General features: G+C 37.4%; 1 protein-coding gene across 1 annotated transcript; it reads left to right on the top strand.

Annotated features, from left to right (window-relative positions):
* The first annotated feature begins 742 nt into the window (after window positions 1–742).
* On the top strand, window positions 743–12,505 carry LOC115411853 (C-type lectin domain family 17, member A-like). The gene is made up of 6 exons (XM_030124066.1): window positions 743–913; window positions 1,000–1,098; window positions 7,846–8,013; window positions 10,299–10,441; window positions 11,628–11,728; window positions 11,817–12,505. Exons 1-6 carry the CDS (start codon window positions 841–843, stop codon window positions 11,938–11,940), a joined length of 708 nt encoding a protein of 235 aa, XP_029979926.1. The 5' UTR covers window positions 743–840; the 3' UTR covers window positions 11,941–12,505.
* Window positions 12,506–16,665: the final 4,160 nt, after the last annotated feature.

A 16,665-nucleotide genomic window follows, 5' to 3' on the forward strand; every position in this document is an offset into this window, starting at 1 on the left:
GGTGGTACTGATTTTTAAACTTATATGTAAAGTACTTTGTGCTACATCCTTGATGTATGAAAAGTGCTATATAAATAAAGATTGATTGATTGATTGAAAAGCTTCCACAATAAAAATAGTGAAATTTTACCACATGTGAGTCACTGATAAAGAAAGATCAAGTTAAAAAAGTTGGTTGACTGAAGTTTCCAAGATAAGGTCTGGGGTCAACATGTGAAATTCGAGAATAAACGAGTGAAGGGGTTTAACTCTAAAGGAATATTAGTGTCAGAGCTACCAGATCTACTACAACACACTGTCTGTACATGACAATACATTCACTGTACAGGTTCTATCAGTGGAACATTTATAAATCTATTGGATAAATGTACATAAATCAACATATATGTGAAATAACACTTTATAATATACCTTGAAAACATCAGCAAACCAACACTTTTGTCATTTGTTTTCCAAAGAACCTTATTAAAATATGCAACATTTAGCACACTCAATCTCTGAAGTAGATAATAAAAATTGTAGACAAGTGTTCTTTGAAACCAACTAATAAAGAAACTCCTTCATAAAACTGTTAACTTTATTTTTGTGGGGGTTTTTTGTTATAAGTTTTCATTTTCCAGTTCATATTATGCTTTCACATGGACTTATTGAAGTGCGTGTCCCTGACTGAAGTGTGCCAAAGACATTGTGGTTTTCAGTGAACTATGATAACATCAGTCGACTTCCTTCAGAACACACAACATGCAAAAGGCATTTAAAGCCTCCACCACAGCGGTAATGATCTGTTTTTTTACATGTTGGCCAGTGCTGCAGGTCTGAGCCGAAAAACCCGAAGAAAAAATGGAGATGGACGACCTTTATGACGCTGTTGAGGACAAACCTGCCTATTCCAGACCTTTGGCCCATGAGACCGGTGAGAGTACTGATTCCTACATGTGTTTTCCAGACTGGTCTCAGTGTTACTGTTGTTTTATTCTCTGGTCTATTTCCTGTCCTCAGCTCCTCAGGTCTCAAACAGGGGCTTACGTGGAGCTGTTGTCTTTCTGGGGTTGCTCTGTGGTTTCCTGGCCGTCGGACTCATCGGAGTCAGAGTCCACTGTGAGTCTGGGTCCATGTTTTAATGAACTGTTGGTCTGTGTTGTCGTTTTCTGTCAGATTTAAGCTGCAACAGTGCAACAAGTTTTCACATCTTTTCCTTCTAGTTAGGGAGCCAAAGTATCAAAAGCTCAATAAAATGGGTTGAACCTGACATGGTCTGCCATACTTTTTTTTTTTTTTTTTTTAATTTTGATCCTAAGGACCTATAATTGGAGGGTCTGCTCTGCTGGAAATATCGCAAAAAAAAAAAAAAAAAAAAAAGTGGCCTTATTAGTGTATGTACCCCTCATTTTTTGATACAAAATTTTGAAAAATGAAAATTTTCCTTCAATCCTCAGTGGGCTGGGTAAGCTGTCAATAAATGCATTCAGGATGCAAAAAACATATGGTGACAACCTTCAATGAAAAAATAATTCTTAAAACACATTTCTGCATGATTTTGGCTCAATTTAATGCAAAAAATTGGGCGTTTTCTCACTTTTTTTTTCTCCAATATTTTCAACTTTACTTCATTGGCAATCAACTATTCCCCCAAGTTATGACATCAGCCAATATGCCATTCTTTTCACCAAACAATATACTCATCCCACAGAAAAAACTATAAACATCCAACCAAAATCAATGGATCTGTGATGATTTCTCTACTAGTTGGCAATACAGGCCCAGAACCTCAATAGAATTTTAAGCTACTCTCAAAATTCCGAAGACATACTGGATATTTAACATGGTTGTTAATGTTCACATTATTAAAAATCATGGCCAAGTCATCTTTTTAATTTCAACATAACTCTGTTCTTCCAATAGAAACGTGCCACATAAGAAATTGAAATACAACAAAATGACTTTATGATGTCATTATTTTATTGCCTCAAGCGGGTGGCACACTGCAGATACTGCTCTGGGATAAACCTTCACCCTCACCATCTGAGAAGGCAGCAAAAACGACTGGCAGGGTGGGTTAAACAGCATTATAATAAAAGATGCCCCCCACCCCCACCCACCACCCTCTAACACACACACATGCACGCAGCCTACTTAGTGAATATGCTGGAAAGATTGCTTTATGGGGCAACTATACTTATGTTCAGATGAATGAACACAAACTTTTATACACACACTGTGGCTGAGTGTAGATGTAAAATGTACTGTACTCTAAAGTTGCAATAAAATGAGTCAACCATTCCAGCAACATGATCTGATTAGATGATAGAGATTAACCCTCAAAGACCTGAACAGCTGCAAGAAAAATGTTCAGCAACTTTTGATTCACTAATCTTATCAATACGTATAAATAATACAACTAAAATGCAGTTTTTCAGCTTTCCATTGTCTTCAATTGTTTTTTTGGAAGCAGCACTGATTCATCTGTTAAACCCGTGTAGTGTTTGTTGCTTGTTTTTATGATCAGTTAATGACATTTTTCTTCAGTATTCTCCTTTTTTTTATATAATAAGCTTTGAATTTAAAACATCTACATGACGCATAAGTTAAACATAGGAAAATGCCTGATTGTCACAAAAAAATGCAAAGGAAATTATTACCATGAATGGTGACAAACCACTTTGGAAATGTTGAATGTCTGAAAAAATTCATTTGTAAGTGACCACAAAAACATCTGTATGTCATTATGGGTTACATATCTTTCTTTAAGGGTTAAATATCTTCTTTGATAGATATCCTATCACAATTTAGCAATACTGTGACGTGTCTTTGTTTTATATTTTGTTTTGCGTTGGCATGTAACCTGCTGTTGTGTCCTATTTATCTGAAGTTTTACTGTGTGGGCACGAATACTTGTGCTTCACTGACATCCAGTTGAATCTCCTGTTAGTTTTGCTGCACCTGTTGGGGTGGGGCAAGTTTCAGCTCAACGGCATTGAAAAAAAAAATAGGACCAATGGCCCTGTAGCACTTCCTATCTCTTATAATGGGGAAATTTTTCAAAGTCGCACCAAATCCAGAATCAGAGCCAGATCCAAATAATTTCACTAACTTTTGACATCATCATAAAGAAGCCGTATACCAAGTTTGAAGTCAATCGAAATTGTAGTTTTGGAGAAGAACACAATTGAAAGTTTTGTAACGGACGACAGACGATGACAGACGATGCTGCTGGAGGCCTCATGACGACAATAGCTTACAGCCTATCGGCCAGTAAGCCAAAAAGAAAAGTATAATTTAAAAAGAGTGCCTTGGATTTTTCTTCCAGTGTGTTATCTACTTTATGAATCCCTTTTTCCAAAGAGCACCTTGAACAAATTCTTTTTTATTCTGAGAACCATTCCTACCCACAAATTTTTTGATCTTCCATATGTTGTAGAAGTCCAAAGCTCTCTTTCAAACCGTATATGTCAATTTAGGTTTAAGACATTTGAAAAAAATTTCTGATGAAAGTCATACGCTGCTTTAAATAGAGAGAAAAATTCATTTGGGAACTGCAACAAAAAAACAAAACAAAAAAAAAACAGGGTGTTTATGGGTTAAAGTGCACTATAGGAGCACAGAATAAAGAAAAGACAGAGACTGAGAGCAGAGCATCAGAGATTGACAGAGTAAATGGATATCCATGTCCGTATTCAAAACAGCTGGTCTTCTACGCCCAGAATAGATGTGACAGCACAAAACAGACAAGTAAAACAGGTGTGAAACAAGGTGATATGAAAAAGCTGTTATCAGTCGTGATCACACATACGCTGTCTTGTTGTTGTGTGGAGACATCACGCAAGAGCGGCTTCCTGTAAATCAGAGCTGCCCGTTGGTCAGACGTCGTAACTGAGGCGAGGTGGAAGAGGAAGAACAGCAGAAAGACTGAGGTTTGTCTGTGCAAATAATAAGAAGCAGACCAAGAGAGAAAAGATAATGAAAATCTACAGCGGAGGAGACCAGCTGTTTTTCATCATTTATAGTATAACTGAGGGGTCGGGGCTTGTAGGAGGGAAACATTTAAGTGTAAAATCTGCAATCTACAGAGTGAAAATTCTATAAATGAAAAGTAAAATGAAGTTGCATCCTCCCAATGTTCCCGCTGTTATTTAGCAGCAGGGGTAATTTCACAGGAAATCTTCTTTCTTATTAAGATGGCAAGTAAAAAACTTTCTGATTTTCCGAAAGGCAAGAACAAACAAGAAAGCACAGCAAGATGATTTCCATTCCTATTAAAGAAAAAAAAAAAAGAAAAATAAGGAAAAAGAGAGCAAATAATCACGACTAAGAATAGAAAATTACTTCTAAATATGAGCGCTCCTGTAGAATCCACAAGTCAGAACAGTGGATATAAAGTGTCATCATCCTGAAATGTGAAGGCTATTAGGAAATGAAAACACTTAAGTTAAGGCCGGAAATGATCACTTTGTATCACTGGTATTTTCCTTGAACCAAACCTAACTGACTGGTTTCCAGTACAGGATTTATCAAGGGCATATTAGCCACTTTTTTGAAGGTCTTACTCATACACAGTTAAAAAAAATGCAGTGTCAATACTTCAGAGTCAAGCTATTTTAACCCTTTCATGCATAGTGGTCACTACAGTGGACACCTATTCTCCAGCTGTTCTCTCATATGTTCATGGGTTTAGTTGTTTTAGTTCCATGTCCTACTGAGACCCAGCAATGCATTTTTGTCCTCTGTAGGGGACAAAAGTTTGACAGTTTCTCTAAAAAAATGCTGTTCATTGCAAAGGACATTCCATTAAAAAATGAATAAATTAAAATAATTTTAAAAATAGGACCAATGGCCTCGTAGCTGACCGGCCAAATTAAAAGCTTTGGGAAATGTATCCAGATGCCATTTATTATCACCCAGTTATGTATACTTATTATATTACAGAAATAACCCATGTTTTGGTCATATTCCAATCAGATCTGTAAAAAAATTCTAATTCCAACTTGATATCATTGATACTTACTGATTTATTCTGTCAATCCACTTCCTATGTCTTATGATGGGAAAATTTTTCAAAGTCACACCAAATCCAGAATCAGATCCGGATCAAAATAATTTCAATACCTTGTGTTGACATCATCATACAGAAGCTGTATACCAAGTTTGAAGTCAATCAGAACTGGAGTTTCAGAGAAGAAGACGATTGAAATTTTTTCTCCAAAAGAGCCCATGTTAAATTTTCCAAGATCCAGAAGAAGATCCTGATCAGCATGTGGACATTATGTTTTGGTCATCTCCCCATCAGGGCTGGACTGTAGAAATTTACACTGGATATCATTTATATTTACTGAGTTATTGCATCGGTCCACTTCCTATCTCTTATAAGGGGGAAATTTTTCAAATTCACACCAAATCCAGAATCAGATCCGGATGGAAATAATTTCACTAACTTTTGTTGACATCATCATAAAGAGGCTGTGCCCATAAAGTGCAGTGTACGAGGTACCCCATCTTAACTAAATCCAACTCAACTCACCACAGATGAACAAAAGTACAGCACCAAAGATCAACATGGTTCTAACAACAGCATGAGCAGCAGCAGCAGACAGAGGTAGGGGAGGATGTATACACTGTGGCCAGTCAGGATTGGACTGCTCGTCTTTCCATCAACTGAAGCCGGCCCCTTCAGGAACAGTCCTGGAGGAGGTCCTGGAGAACCACACCCACAATCCCTGATGACGAGGCCATCCTTGATGACCTAGTGAAGCAGAAGGGGAGGAGAAACACACACACACACACACACACACACATACATACACATGCCCTCAGGCATGTCGTAAAAGTCATCTTGCCTTTTTGCTGCACGTCGTGGATTGCCACATTAAGACAAATCGTCTTTCATTCCGTTTTTGTTGCATGTCACTTCCTTCCTTGTAGATTTGAATAGATGTGTTGTCGCTCTGCTTTCGAAGCCGTCTCACTGCGCTGCCAGTCAAACCATGATGGTTATGGTGATCTTTATGGTTAAAGATGGTTCGGCAATGGCAAGTCATCACTGAAAAGGGTCAAACTCCGATTAGAATATATGGAAATCCAGAAAATCAGCACTAAAAATTATCAAAACATCTGTAATTAGTATTTATGAAAACATTGGGGGTGATAAATGTATCATAAACTAAACTGAAAATCACATCTCAATGGAGGAAATACGACCAAATTAAGGCTGCACGATTAATCGATTTTAAATCGAAATCTGATTTTTTAAAATTAGGACGATTTTTAAAAAAGGGAAATCGTAAAATCGATGTCATCTCTCTCGTGCCTCCGGGCCGCGCGCTTGTGAGCTACTGTAGGCTCCTCCTCCTATCAGTGACAGCGGTCTGTCACAGAAGTCTGTGTAATGACCGGACTTTAAATGTGTTCATGAGCCCGCAGTACTTATTGTAATGTAAGCTGTGGCTTCACGCACAGATCCCGCAACTGAAATAGAACTGCATGTGGATCACTCATCTTCCGTTGTCCCAGATCCGTACCGTACTGTCTTCTTCCGAACTGGGTCTGGGGTTGTGGGGTCATCAGCCTCAGCAGAGGAGCCCACACAGCCCTGTCCCCACACACATCCACCAGCTCCACAGATAGAATCCCTCCAGCGTGTCCTGGGTCGGTCTGTTCCACGCACGGATCCCCCAGTTTAAACAGAACCCATGGGGATCATTCATATTAACGTGGTCCACGCACACACGACTGATGCCTGTCACTTACATTGGTATCACTTCTGTGGGCCAAATACCCAGAAAAGAAAGAAAGAAAGAAAAAAAAAAACTTTTTTTAAATAATTAATTTAGTCCTCTTACTTGCTAAATTTTTTCATTCACAAATGTAGGTTCTGGAACACAAAACCAAATATTATTTATTTTTTGAAAGATGTTGAACTTTATTTAAAGCTGTTTGATAAATCTGGAAACAAAAAGGCTCTAAAAACATTGAGTATTTGCTCTGATCTGGACATTGTATTGTAGTGTATTCCCCCTGGCAAACTTATGTTATTTTCTTGTTGTATACATTGTTTGTATACTCTACTTCATTCAATAAAGATTTCATAAAGAAAAATTAAACTTCTGTGGGTTCATCACGTGATACCATCACAGATTTCAGGTCAGAGCAGTGCCTTGCATTGTGCGCTGCTCACAAAAACAACATGCTGACTTCTGTTGTCTTTTGTAGTTTTAACCAAAAATCGAAATCAAAAATCGAGTTTTTAGAGGAAAAAAAAAAAAAAAATTTGCCAAAATTGTGCAGCCCTTGACCAAATACTTGAAAGTACTGCAGAAGAAATAAGTTTTCAGACACCCTTAAAATTTTACATTATCTGAAATATTATCGTGAAATAGTTGTAGGAAAATCTTTTTCGTGTTTCTAAATGTGTGGCTGCATCAGACAGACACAGACAAATGCAGCTGAGTTTTTGGCTTACTGTTAACAAGAAATGATAAAACTATATTGTTGTCAGTTTCAACATGTCATGTCCTGGATGTGTTTCATTATTTTGCTCAAACATCAAATTTTCACATTGATGTAACTGAGCACGTGCAGAATGGAGCATGTTGGTAGAATGGAACAGTAATGGGCACAGTTCAATGACTTAAGATTGATTTTTAATGCAATATATGACAGATTCAGTGGGTGAACTATAACTTTTTTCCACCACTCTGCTTTGACCATTGATCTGATGAGAAAAAATAAAGTTCTAATGATAAATTTCTGAAAACGATAACATTTTGTGGATTTTTTCCCAATCACTGAAGAAAATGATAGTGCACATGTAATGCCAAAGTTAGTAAATACTGATTTCCATCCTTATCCCAGATTTTCTTGCAACACGTGCCTTGGCTGCAGAGCTGTTCTTCATGAAATCCAACCTCCATGACTGCATTCAGACAGGAAATGACCACATATCCAACCTGACGGAGGAGAGAGACCGGCTGAACGCCAGCCTCGTCAAAGCCACTCAGGAGCTGAAGAAGCTTGGGATGGGTGAGTCTGTCACTGAGGGCACAAAATATTCCTAAAAAAACAAAGAAAACTGCAACTGAAAAATGGTTGTCAGTTATTTATCTACTACACAACAGGACTGGAGGGTCTACACGTAGCATTAAACTATCACGTTTCTCACTGGGAATGGGCCTGTTAATATTTGAAGTGAGGTAAAATATGTCCCTTATAAATAAACAGAAACTATATGAATGCCAGTAACCAATGACCTCTGACAGATCACTATTTAACAACCAACAGATCACTCATGTCCATGTTCTGTAATGTGTTTCAACAGTCTATTAATGACATATAAACACAAATGAAGAAATATACTTATCTTTTTTTCTTTTGTTCAGACAAGGTATAGTTTTTAGATGTTACCCACTGGACAGTTTCAACTGTGACTCCAGTCTTCCTCAGAAGTGTCATCCGACGAGCTGCTGACGTGTCATTTATAAGCTGGTCAGCTCGATGGACCAATCAGAGCCCATCGAGCCAATCACGCCTCCTCTGCCTTGGGTGGTCTTTGGAGGAGGGAATCCCAGGTGTGCGACAGGGTGTACACCCCCAGGACAAGGCGGACCAATCAGTGCCCGTTGAGCCAACCAGCTGATAAGTGACACGTCAGCTGCTCGTCGGATGACGCTTCTGAGGAAGACTGGAGTCACAGTCGAAACTGTCCAGCAGGAAACACCTAAAAACTATACCTTGTCTGAACAAAAGAAAAAAGAAAAGTATAATTACATTCACAGAAAATGACCGTCATTAGCCTCACAAATGAAGAAGTTCTGTCCATTGAAACACTAGGGGGGCTTTCATTTGAGATGGTTGTTAGCATTAATTATTGGTTATTCTTGGACAACCATTTTTGGTTTGCAAATTCTTAAGAAGAAACACCAATGGTTCTCTTTCTTGGCATTTGTTTCATGTCTCACATTGTAATACTTCACCAGAAACTCTTATCGCAATCTTCGTGCCACTTTGATCAGGAAATAAAACATTTCCTGTCACAGTTACGCTGATGATACATGATTATACACCAGATGATTTAGTTTGGTTGATTGTGTAACAGATATAAACATGTGGCATCAGTTAAAAGAAGATAAAACCCACATCACTGAAATGCGATAATCGAAAATCCATGGTTTAGATCAGTGGTTCCCAACCTTTTTTGATTTGTGACCCCATTATAACATCACAAATTTCTGGCGTCCCAAGATATTTGGTATTTGTGTTTTTTGCCTGTGGATTACAATATAGGCTGTAAACACAAGAGCAGTGCTTGCTTCTGGTAGAGCGTCACCCACACCAGACCCAGTCACGTGATCACGTTTGACGATGACGTAATGACGCGGCTCCGATTAGCTCTTAGCATATGGAAAAGCAAACTGGTTCTTTGGAGGCACCAGGTTGAAACCAGTTAAGCACTGGCTGTAGCACCGGCACTGAACAGGTTCTTTTTGGTTGGTGTAATAGGGGTATGTACTGAGACATGAACTACCTTCCTCCATGCCATGGACAGCACATGATTCCATATCATATTTACACAGTACTACATCACACTTAGAAGGCATAGGCTTTTAGAAATAGTCCCAAAATAGCCTAAAGTTCAATATGGTCTTCTATCCCTTAACAGGCCAAAAAAGCTGAGCCACAATATAATAGACAGCTGTGGTCACCTGAGCCTTCTGCTCAGTTTACATTCACTAATTTTGGAGAAAAGCTGATCACTGTTCATCCTTAATCATTAATATTATACATCATAGGTTTAAGATGATGTTAGACTCTCATCTGGTCAAATGGCTGATATATATAGTGGTGGGATTGTAATGTCAGTGGAACTTGTACATACGTCATGGTTGGATTATCACACATTCTTGTTATATATACTTTTATGAAAAATCTTTGGCTTTTCTAAGAAATTTAAACACTGGATTCAATTCAATAGCCTACTAATAGCCACTACTACTAACACTACAACTACTACTACGACCCCTACTACTACTACTCCTACTAACACCACTACTACTATGACCCCTACTACTACCACTACTACTACTACTACTACTACTACTAATACTAACACCACTATCACTACTACTACTATTACCATCCATATATCATATTATATCATATAATAATATGATATAATATCTATATATTTACTTGCCTACATACTGCTACTACTACCAGAAATAATAATCACAATGTTTTCTGTTCTCCACTTGTCATTAAAACCTTGTGTGCACTGTAAATATTTCTTGTTTGTGTGTTTTTTCTTTCAGTGAGAACGTGTCCTGAAGGATGGAAACTGTTCAGCAGCAGCTGTTACTTCCTTTCAACTGTGATAGAATCCTGGGAAACAGCCAGAGACAACTGTAGAAACAAAAGTGCAGATCTACTGATAATCAACACGAAAGAAGAACAGGTACAATGTGTGAATTTACACTGGCTTTCAGGTCACACAAACCTAAAACATCCTGCTGTTTTACCCTTAAGCACCTTCATGTTTTGATGTATTTGTACAGAAACAACAGTGTCAAATGTAAAGAACCCTCAAAGACCTTAATGTCCACCATCGACCAAAGGCATCTCCTTATAAGATTTTTAACCCATAAAGACCCAGTGTTACTTTTGTGACAGTTCCCATGTTTTTTTTCCTCTAAATTGAACCATTCTGAAGTGACTTAACACCATTTATCCACTGTCATTGATCAAACTCCATGGGTTGCAGAAGATGACATTGTTTACAAACTACTAAGTAACTACCAAGGCTCTTATAGTTTTGGATTTTTCATTACAGTTTAGTTTTATTTAGTTTTGACTTTTTTTTCTCTAATTCAGTTAGTTTTAATTAGTTTTTAGAGCAGGTTTACTGTTTTTATTAGTTTTCATTTTTTTCTAAATGCTTAGTTTTAGTTTAGATTTTTCATATCTTTTATCTTCCTCACTGTTGTATTCACATTAATCCCAGACAGGACTCTGCTGCTTTTTCTCAACTTTAGTTTTCATGTTTCCAGGTAGAGTGGGCACGAGAAGCCAACTCTAAAACACAAGTGACGAGAAGTGACAGACCATGAAGTGCTGTATGGTGCCACCAGCTAAAATTGCTGGAGCCAAATAAATTGATTTCATATCAATCCAACACTGACAGACGAAAATGAAGGGAATTTTATCCATCATTTTTATACGTTTTAGTTAGTTTTGTAAGCACACAATACAGTTTCAGTTAGTTACATTTTTTTCTTTTTATTATAGTTTTTATTTATTTCAGCTAACTAAAATGTTTTTTCAAATCTAGTTTTCGTCATTTCCTTTGTTAACGATATTTAACCTTGGTAACTACGGAGCCTCTGAATGTCCAAATAAGGTCACATCTGATGACCATGAAAAGATGAAGAACTATTGGACACCAATTATTGACATGTATTGATAGTATTAGTGGATCATCAGGTATTAAACAGTTTAGATCAGTAGGTGGTTTTGGACACCAGTGGATGTTTGGGTCTTTATGGGTTAATAACCAATGAACCACTGGTCCCATCAATCCATGTCAATTATCGTTACAGATCAGTCGGTGTAGGTTCTTAGTGGTGCATTTCTATACTTTACAGGACTTCATCTCAGGGTTCAACATGGGGTACTGGATCGGTCTGAGTGATCATGAACAGGAGGGAACCTGGACATGGGTCGATGGATCTCCAGTCACTCTGTCGTAAGAAACAAATGTTCTTTACTCTGGTTGAAATAATAACAATGCACTGGTCTCAGTCACAGATTTACCTTTACTCCTGCGTTCCTAGGTTCTGGTATCCAGGTCAGCCTGACAATCACTATGGTGAAGAGCACTGTGGAATAATGTGGTATAATGGCCAGTGGAATGACCTGAACTGTAAAGACGGTCGTCGTTGGATCTGTGAGAAGTAACTGCGGTCAAGTGTTTGAAGACAATACTTTGCAAGTGCTGTTAAAACAAAAATACTCTTGTTTTTGCGTCTCATATCAGAGCTTTTTTTCTCTTCTCAGTTTTCTTCAGTGTCCAACAGGTTCTGATGTTTGTATATTAAGATTTCACAACATTAACCCATAAAGACCCAAACATCCACCACCAACCAAAAGCATCTACTGATGTATATTTTGCTGAAAAAGTCAATTTTTCTCAAGATTTACATGTAGTTGAGTTTGAAGTAAAATCATAGTGGTTTAGTGGCTTTTAAAGAGTCTATCAATGTCAAATCATTCCTTCCTTCCATATAAACTGTTGTTGTTTTCATCACCAATGAATAAATATACCAAATAAATATTAATATAACAAATGAAAAAGAATCTGATAATCAGCACAATAAACTTAACAATTATTGATATAATGATCCATCATTTACACATGTTCATTACAACTTACAGATCACAGTGGATTTACAAAGGCACAAAACATATAGTAACAGGCAGAATATAGTTAAAACTGCACTTATTTTTCTTGAGAAATTTCAGGTTGTCCATAAGTTATTCACATTTTTTGTGAAAGAATAGTTTATAAATGTCAACAGTTTTGTAATGTAATTTTACTTTTGCAATTTTTTTTTTTACATTAAAACAAAACAGACAAATTGTGGAGTTGTCATTATTTATAGGTTTTTATTCCATTATTTTACCAGTCATATGTGGCCCTGAACTAAAATGATTTTGTCATCCTTGATTGTTAATATCTTCAGTATAACTTTTGCATTTTACAAATTCCTCCCACAGGCCGGATTGGACTGTTTGGTGGGTGGGTTTGGGCCCACAGGCCATACATTTGACACCCCTGAGATAGACTACTTTATCTGAATATTCATTTGTTTATGCTTCTATGGTTTTGAGATCATTGTGGGCTGATGGGGATCCAAACACAGGAACTGTCATGTTTGGTTGTTTAAGTGGTTTTATATAGTTTATAAGCAGATGAGATGTTGACAACGTGAATTTGAATACATTAAAGTTATGGCAGAAGTATAATGGCTGTGATTAAACCAATACTGACAGACAAGACAATAGTGAAGACGTACTGTAGTTTGGACAAGTTTCATTAGAAATGCAAATAACTAACAACAAAATAATAGGAGGGTCATTTTCTGCAAAAAAAAAAAAAAAACAACAAAAAAAACCCCTGAATACTCCCATGTTACTGATCTTGAGAGAATGACTGAGTGAACAGAGAATGAAGAAGTTGTGGTTTGTGTGATGACTTCCTGTTTAAACCATGGCTGACATCTCTGACCATAAAAGAACTAATGTAAGTTCATACATGATGGAAATTTCATCACACAATAAGTAACTGTGAGTTATTACCATGAACGTAGAAGTATGTTCAATTAAAGATGTGGTGATGTTGTTTTAATGAGTACTGAAGGAATGTATGCACAGCATCCTTTAATGAGTTGAATTACTTTGTGGATCACTTCAACAGTCTCTCATGTTGTTTTTGGGGAACTTTGTCCCATTGTCCCACTTTTCTTTACATCATTGCTTCATTAATAGTTATGCATGTACAAGATATAGATATTGACATATACAAGTCATTAATAAGCTTTATAAAGACTAATAAAGAGCCAGAATGCTTCTAATATTTGCATTAAAACAAGTGGTGTTTTTCTTTCTCTTTTCTTTTAATGCAAAAAAATGGCTTGTTGCTTCAACTTTATAATCTGTGTTGGATGATGGACATATTTTGGATAAGAATGTCTTGAGTGGTTGATTCAGTTTATGATGCTAATTGTAAAGTGTCAACACATCACTGTGAGTTCTAGTCTCAGGTAAGATCTCCGTGGGATTTTCCTGGTTAAGAAAAGGTTAAATAAATAAATAAATAAAAAGTAATAATAGTCCTTAGAACGAGTATATATGGACTGAGATATAACAACTCTTAATATGTGTAACCCAATATAGCATGAGACCAGTGTTTCTACTCAGAGACCAAGAAAACCTTTTGTGGCTCATGACGTAAAATACCGTAGTTTATTGAGTTTTCTGACATTTAATGTCAATCAGCACAGATTCTGCCCATTTCAGAGCCACAATTTTGCATATTCATTTTCTGAATTAATTTATTCATTCATTTTCTGAACCCGCTTTATCCTCACTAAGGTCACGGGGGTTGCTTGGAGCCTATCCCAGCTACATAGGGGCGAAGGCGGGGTACACCCTGGACAAGTCGCCAGTTCATCGCAGGGCTGAACATATAGAGACAAACAATCACTGTCACATTCACACCTATGGGCAATTTAGATTAACCAATTAACCTATTAGTGCATGTCTTTGGATGCTGGGAGGAAGCCGGAGTACCCGGAGAGAACCAGACACGGGGAGAACATGCAAACTCCACACAGAAAGGTCCCACCCCCCGTCGACTGGTGTTGGAATCGAACCCAGGACCTTCTTGCTGTGAGGCACGAGTGCTAACCACTGCACCACCGTGTCGCCCATGGATTAATGAATTATGAATTAATTTAATATATTGTAACTCAGAGCCTTTACAACAGTGTTTTTCAACCTTGAAGTTGGGACCCACGTGGGGTGACCTGGAATTTCTGGGAACTGATAAAAATAAAAGGATACTAATAAAAAATATATGGTGAGTTGAGAGAGACAATCATATTACATAAATGACACGACAAACTGTGAAGCTGAAACTGAAGCACTGTGGTTCAGCTTCTCTGTGGTTCTGTTTCTCTTTCAAATGTTCATTGTGGTCGGTTTCAGATGCTGCAGCTCTTTCATAATTCATTGTTTCAGTTCTTGTTTGTTCAGGATTAATTGTCCTCCTTGTAAATCACAGCTGGACTGACTGTACATATCCTGACCAAGGAAAGTCCAGTTCTCCCTTTGTGCAGTAATCTACACCTGGATTTTCTGCCTCTGTCCATAATAATATACATTGTATAGAATAAATATCCTCTAAAATTAACATTTATTTGCAGCAAAGTAAGCAATCTATTACATAATCAAAAACAAATTAGCTTTAGCAAAAAAATGTCTCTGTTTTGAATGTGTGGGGTCGCCAGAAATTTGTGATGTTAAAATGGGGTCAGGAGCCAAAAAACGTGACGAACCACTGGTTTACAAAGTTTTACTTTGACTTAGTTTTAGACTTCTAAATGATTTTATATTTACTGGACCCTTTGGCAGGTTGGTTTTGGGCCGCAGGCCTTATGTTTAACACCCCTGATCTGCATCTAACCTTTCTTAAGTTACATCCATTTATTGACAAAAATGAAGAAATAATAATGAATCGATACTAATGCTTAAACACATTCACCACAGATCGTCAGTGGGCCCAAATAATACACATGTGGAACCCCTAGAAAGCTGAGAAACTCCACTATTCCTTACTTTTTAAAGCATATTGGTAGGTTTAATCATTGAAAAGTTGGTCACAGAAGGTGGTCACAGTCACTGAGGGGTCAATGAAATCCCTCCTCCACCTCTGTTAACCTTTGACCCTGTGCTTATTAAGTTATTCTGTAACATGGAGGGTAGTCATTTAAAGATCAAGGAACTTATTACAGCAGAACACAAAGTTATTTCACTGTGAGATAAGAGGACTGTTTTGCCCCTTCTTTTTTTCTTCTTAATGTTAAAGAGGAATGAATCCCTCAGTTCCTCCGCTCTCGTGTTTCAGGTCATTGTTTTGTCCAAGTAATAATTCTATTACAGACTGAATCCGATTGTCCTCAGGTGATTCCAAACTCACTGGTTATGAAACGACTGAAGCACTATTTGGTTGGACCTCAAAATATTTATCTAGTCACTAATTACTGTTTTTTTCTATTATTGATATTATTTTATAGAATTAGTTTGTATCTTCACCAACAGTCAGCTGTGATAAGATATCATGTTTCCTGCAGAATCAAAGACGTTCTATTGAATCTCACCTTTAACTGATTCCTGGTAAAAGCAGCGTGTGGTGATCACTGAAAAACAGGAATATGATGAAGAAGTTCAGTTTAAGATTATGTGACTTATGTCCTGTTCAGTGTTCAAACTAAGGGCCTGATTTACTAAGATCGCTAATAACGGGCGCAAATTTGCTTGCTTGTGCTAAAAAATGTGCCGCTATTGATTTACGTGTCACAGGTGATCGACTCAGATTTCCTGTGCAAATGACAACAGGTGCAAAGTCTTGGAGACCGCATTATTTTAATGAGGATTTTGTGTGCGCTACTGGTTGTTGTCATGGAGACAGTATGCTGGAATGATTCAGACGCAAGGAAATGTAACGATGGAGGAGTTTAGTCATAGGAGGTATTGCATGACTTCTCCTTATAACTGGACCCAAATCATCCCCTAGTTCATATGGCATTGCCTGTCCTTCTGTCATTTGCCCAACAGATGGCAGTATTGAACAATGCTTAATGAGGCCTCTGGTAATGAACTCTTTGGTGAAGCAACGGGCTGGACAGAGTCTGAGATTCATTTGACCATCACCACACCTCACATGAAACACCGCCATCAACACCATAGAATGACAGACAACAATACAAGTACACATTTTGACAACTCAAATTCTAAAATACCATTTACAATCAATCTTTTCATTTTATAAGGACAATTTTATATTCATAAACATATATTTAAGTTAATTTTTTGTACCTGATACCCTCAGAAAAAGCAATA

This window comes from Sphaeramia orbicularis, chromosome 21 (genome assembly GCF_902148855.1).
Source record: "Sphaeramia orbicularis chromosome 21, fSphaOr1.1, whole genome shotgun sequence".
NCBI lineage: Eukaryota > Metazoa > Chordata > Actinopteri > Kurtiformes > Apogonidae > Sphaeramia > Sphaeramia orbicularis.

What these genes read in the sequence shown, in the direction of transcription:
- LOC115411853 (XM_030124066.1), top strand. Translation starts at nt 841, where the DNA reads ATGGAGATGGACGACCTTTATGACGCTGTTGAGGACAAACCTGCCTAT. An exon ending in CATCGGAGTCAGAGTCCACT is followed by an intron (nt 1,099 to 7,845) that starts GTGAGTCTGGGT and finishes TCCTTATCCCAG; the next exon opens with ATTTTCTTGCAACACGTGCC. An exon ending in TCAACACGAAAGAAGAACAG is followed by an intron (nt 10,442 to 11,627) that starts GTACAATGTGTG and finishes TATACTTTACAG; the next exon opens with GACTTCATCTCAGGGTTCAA.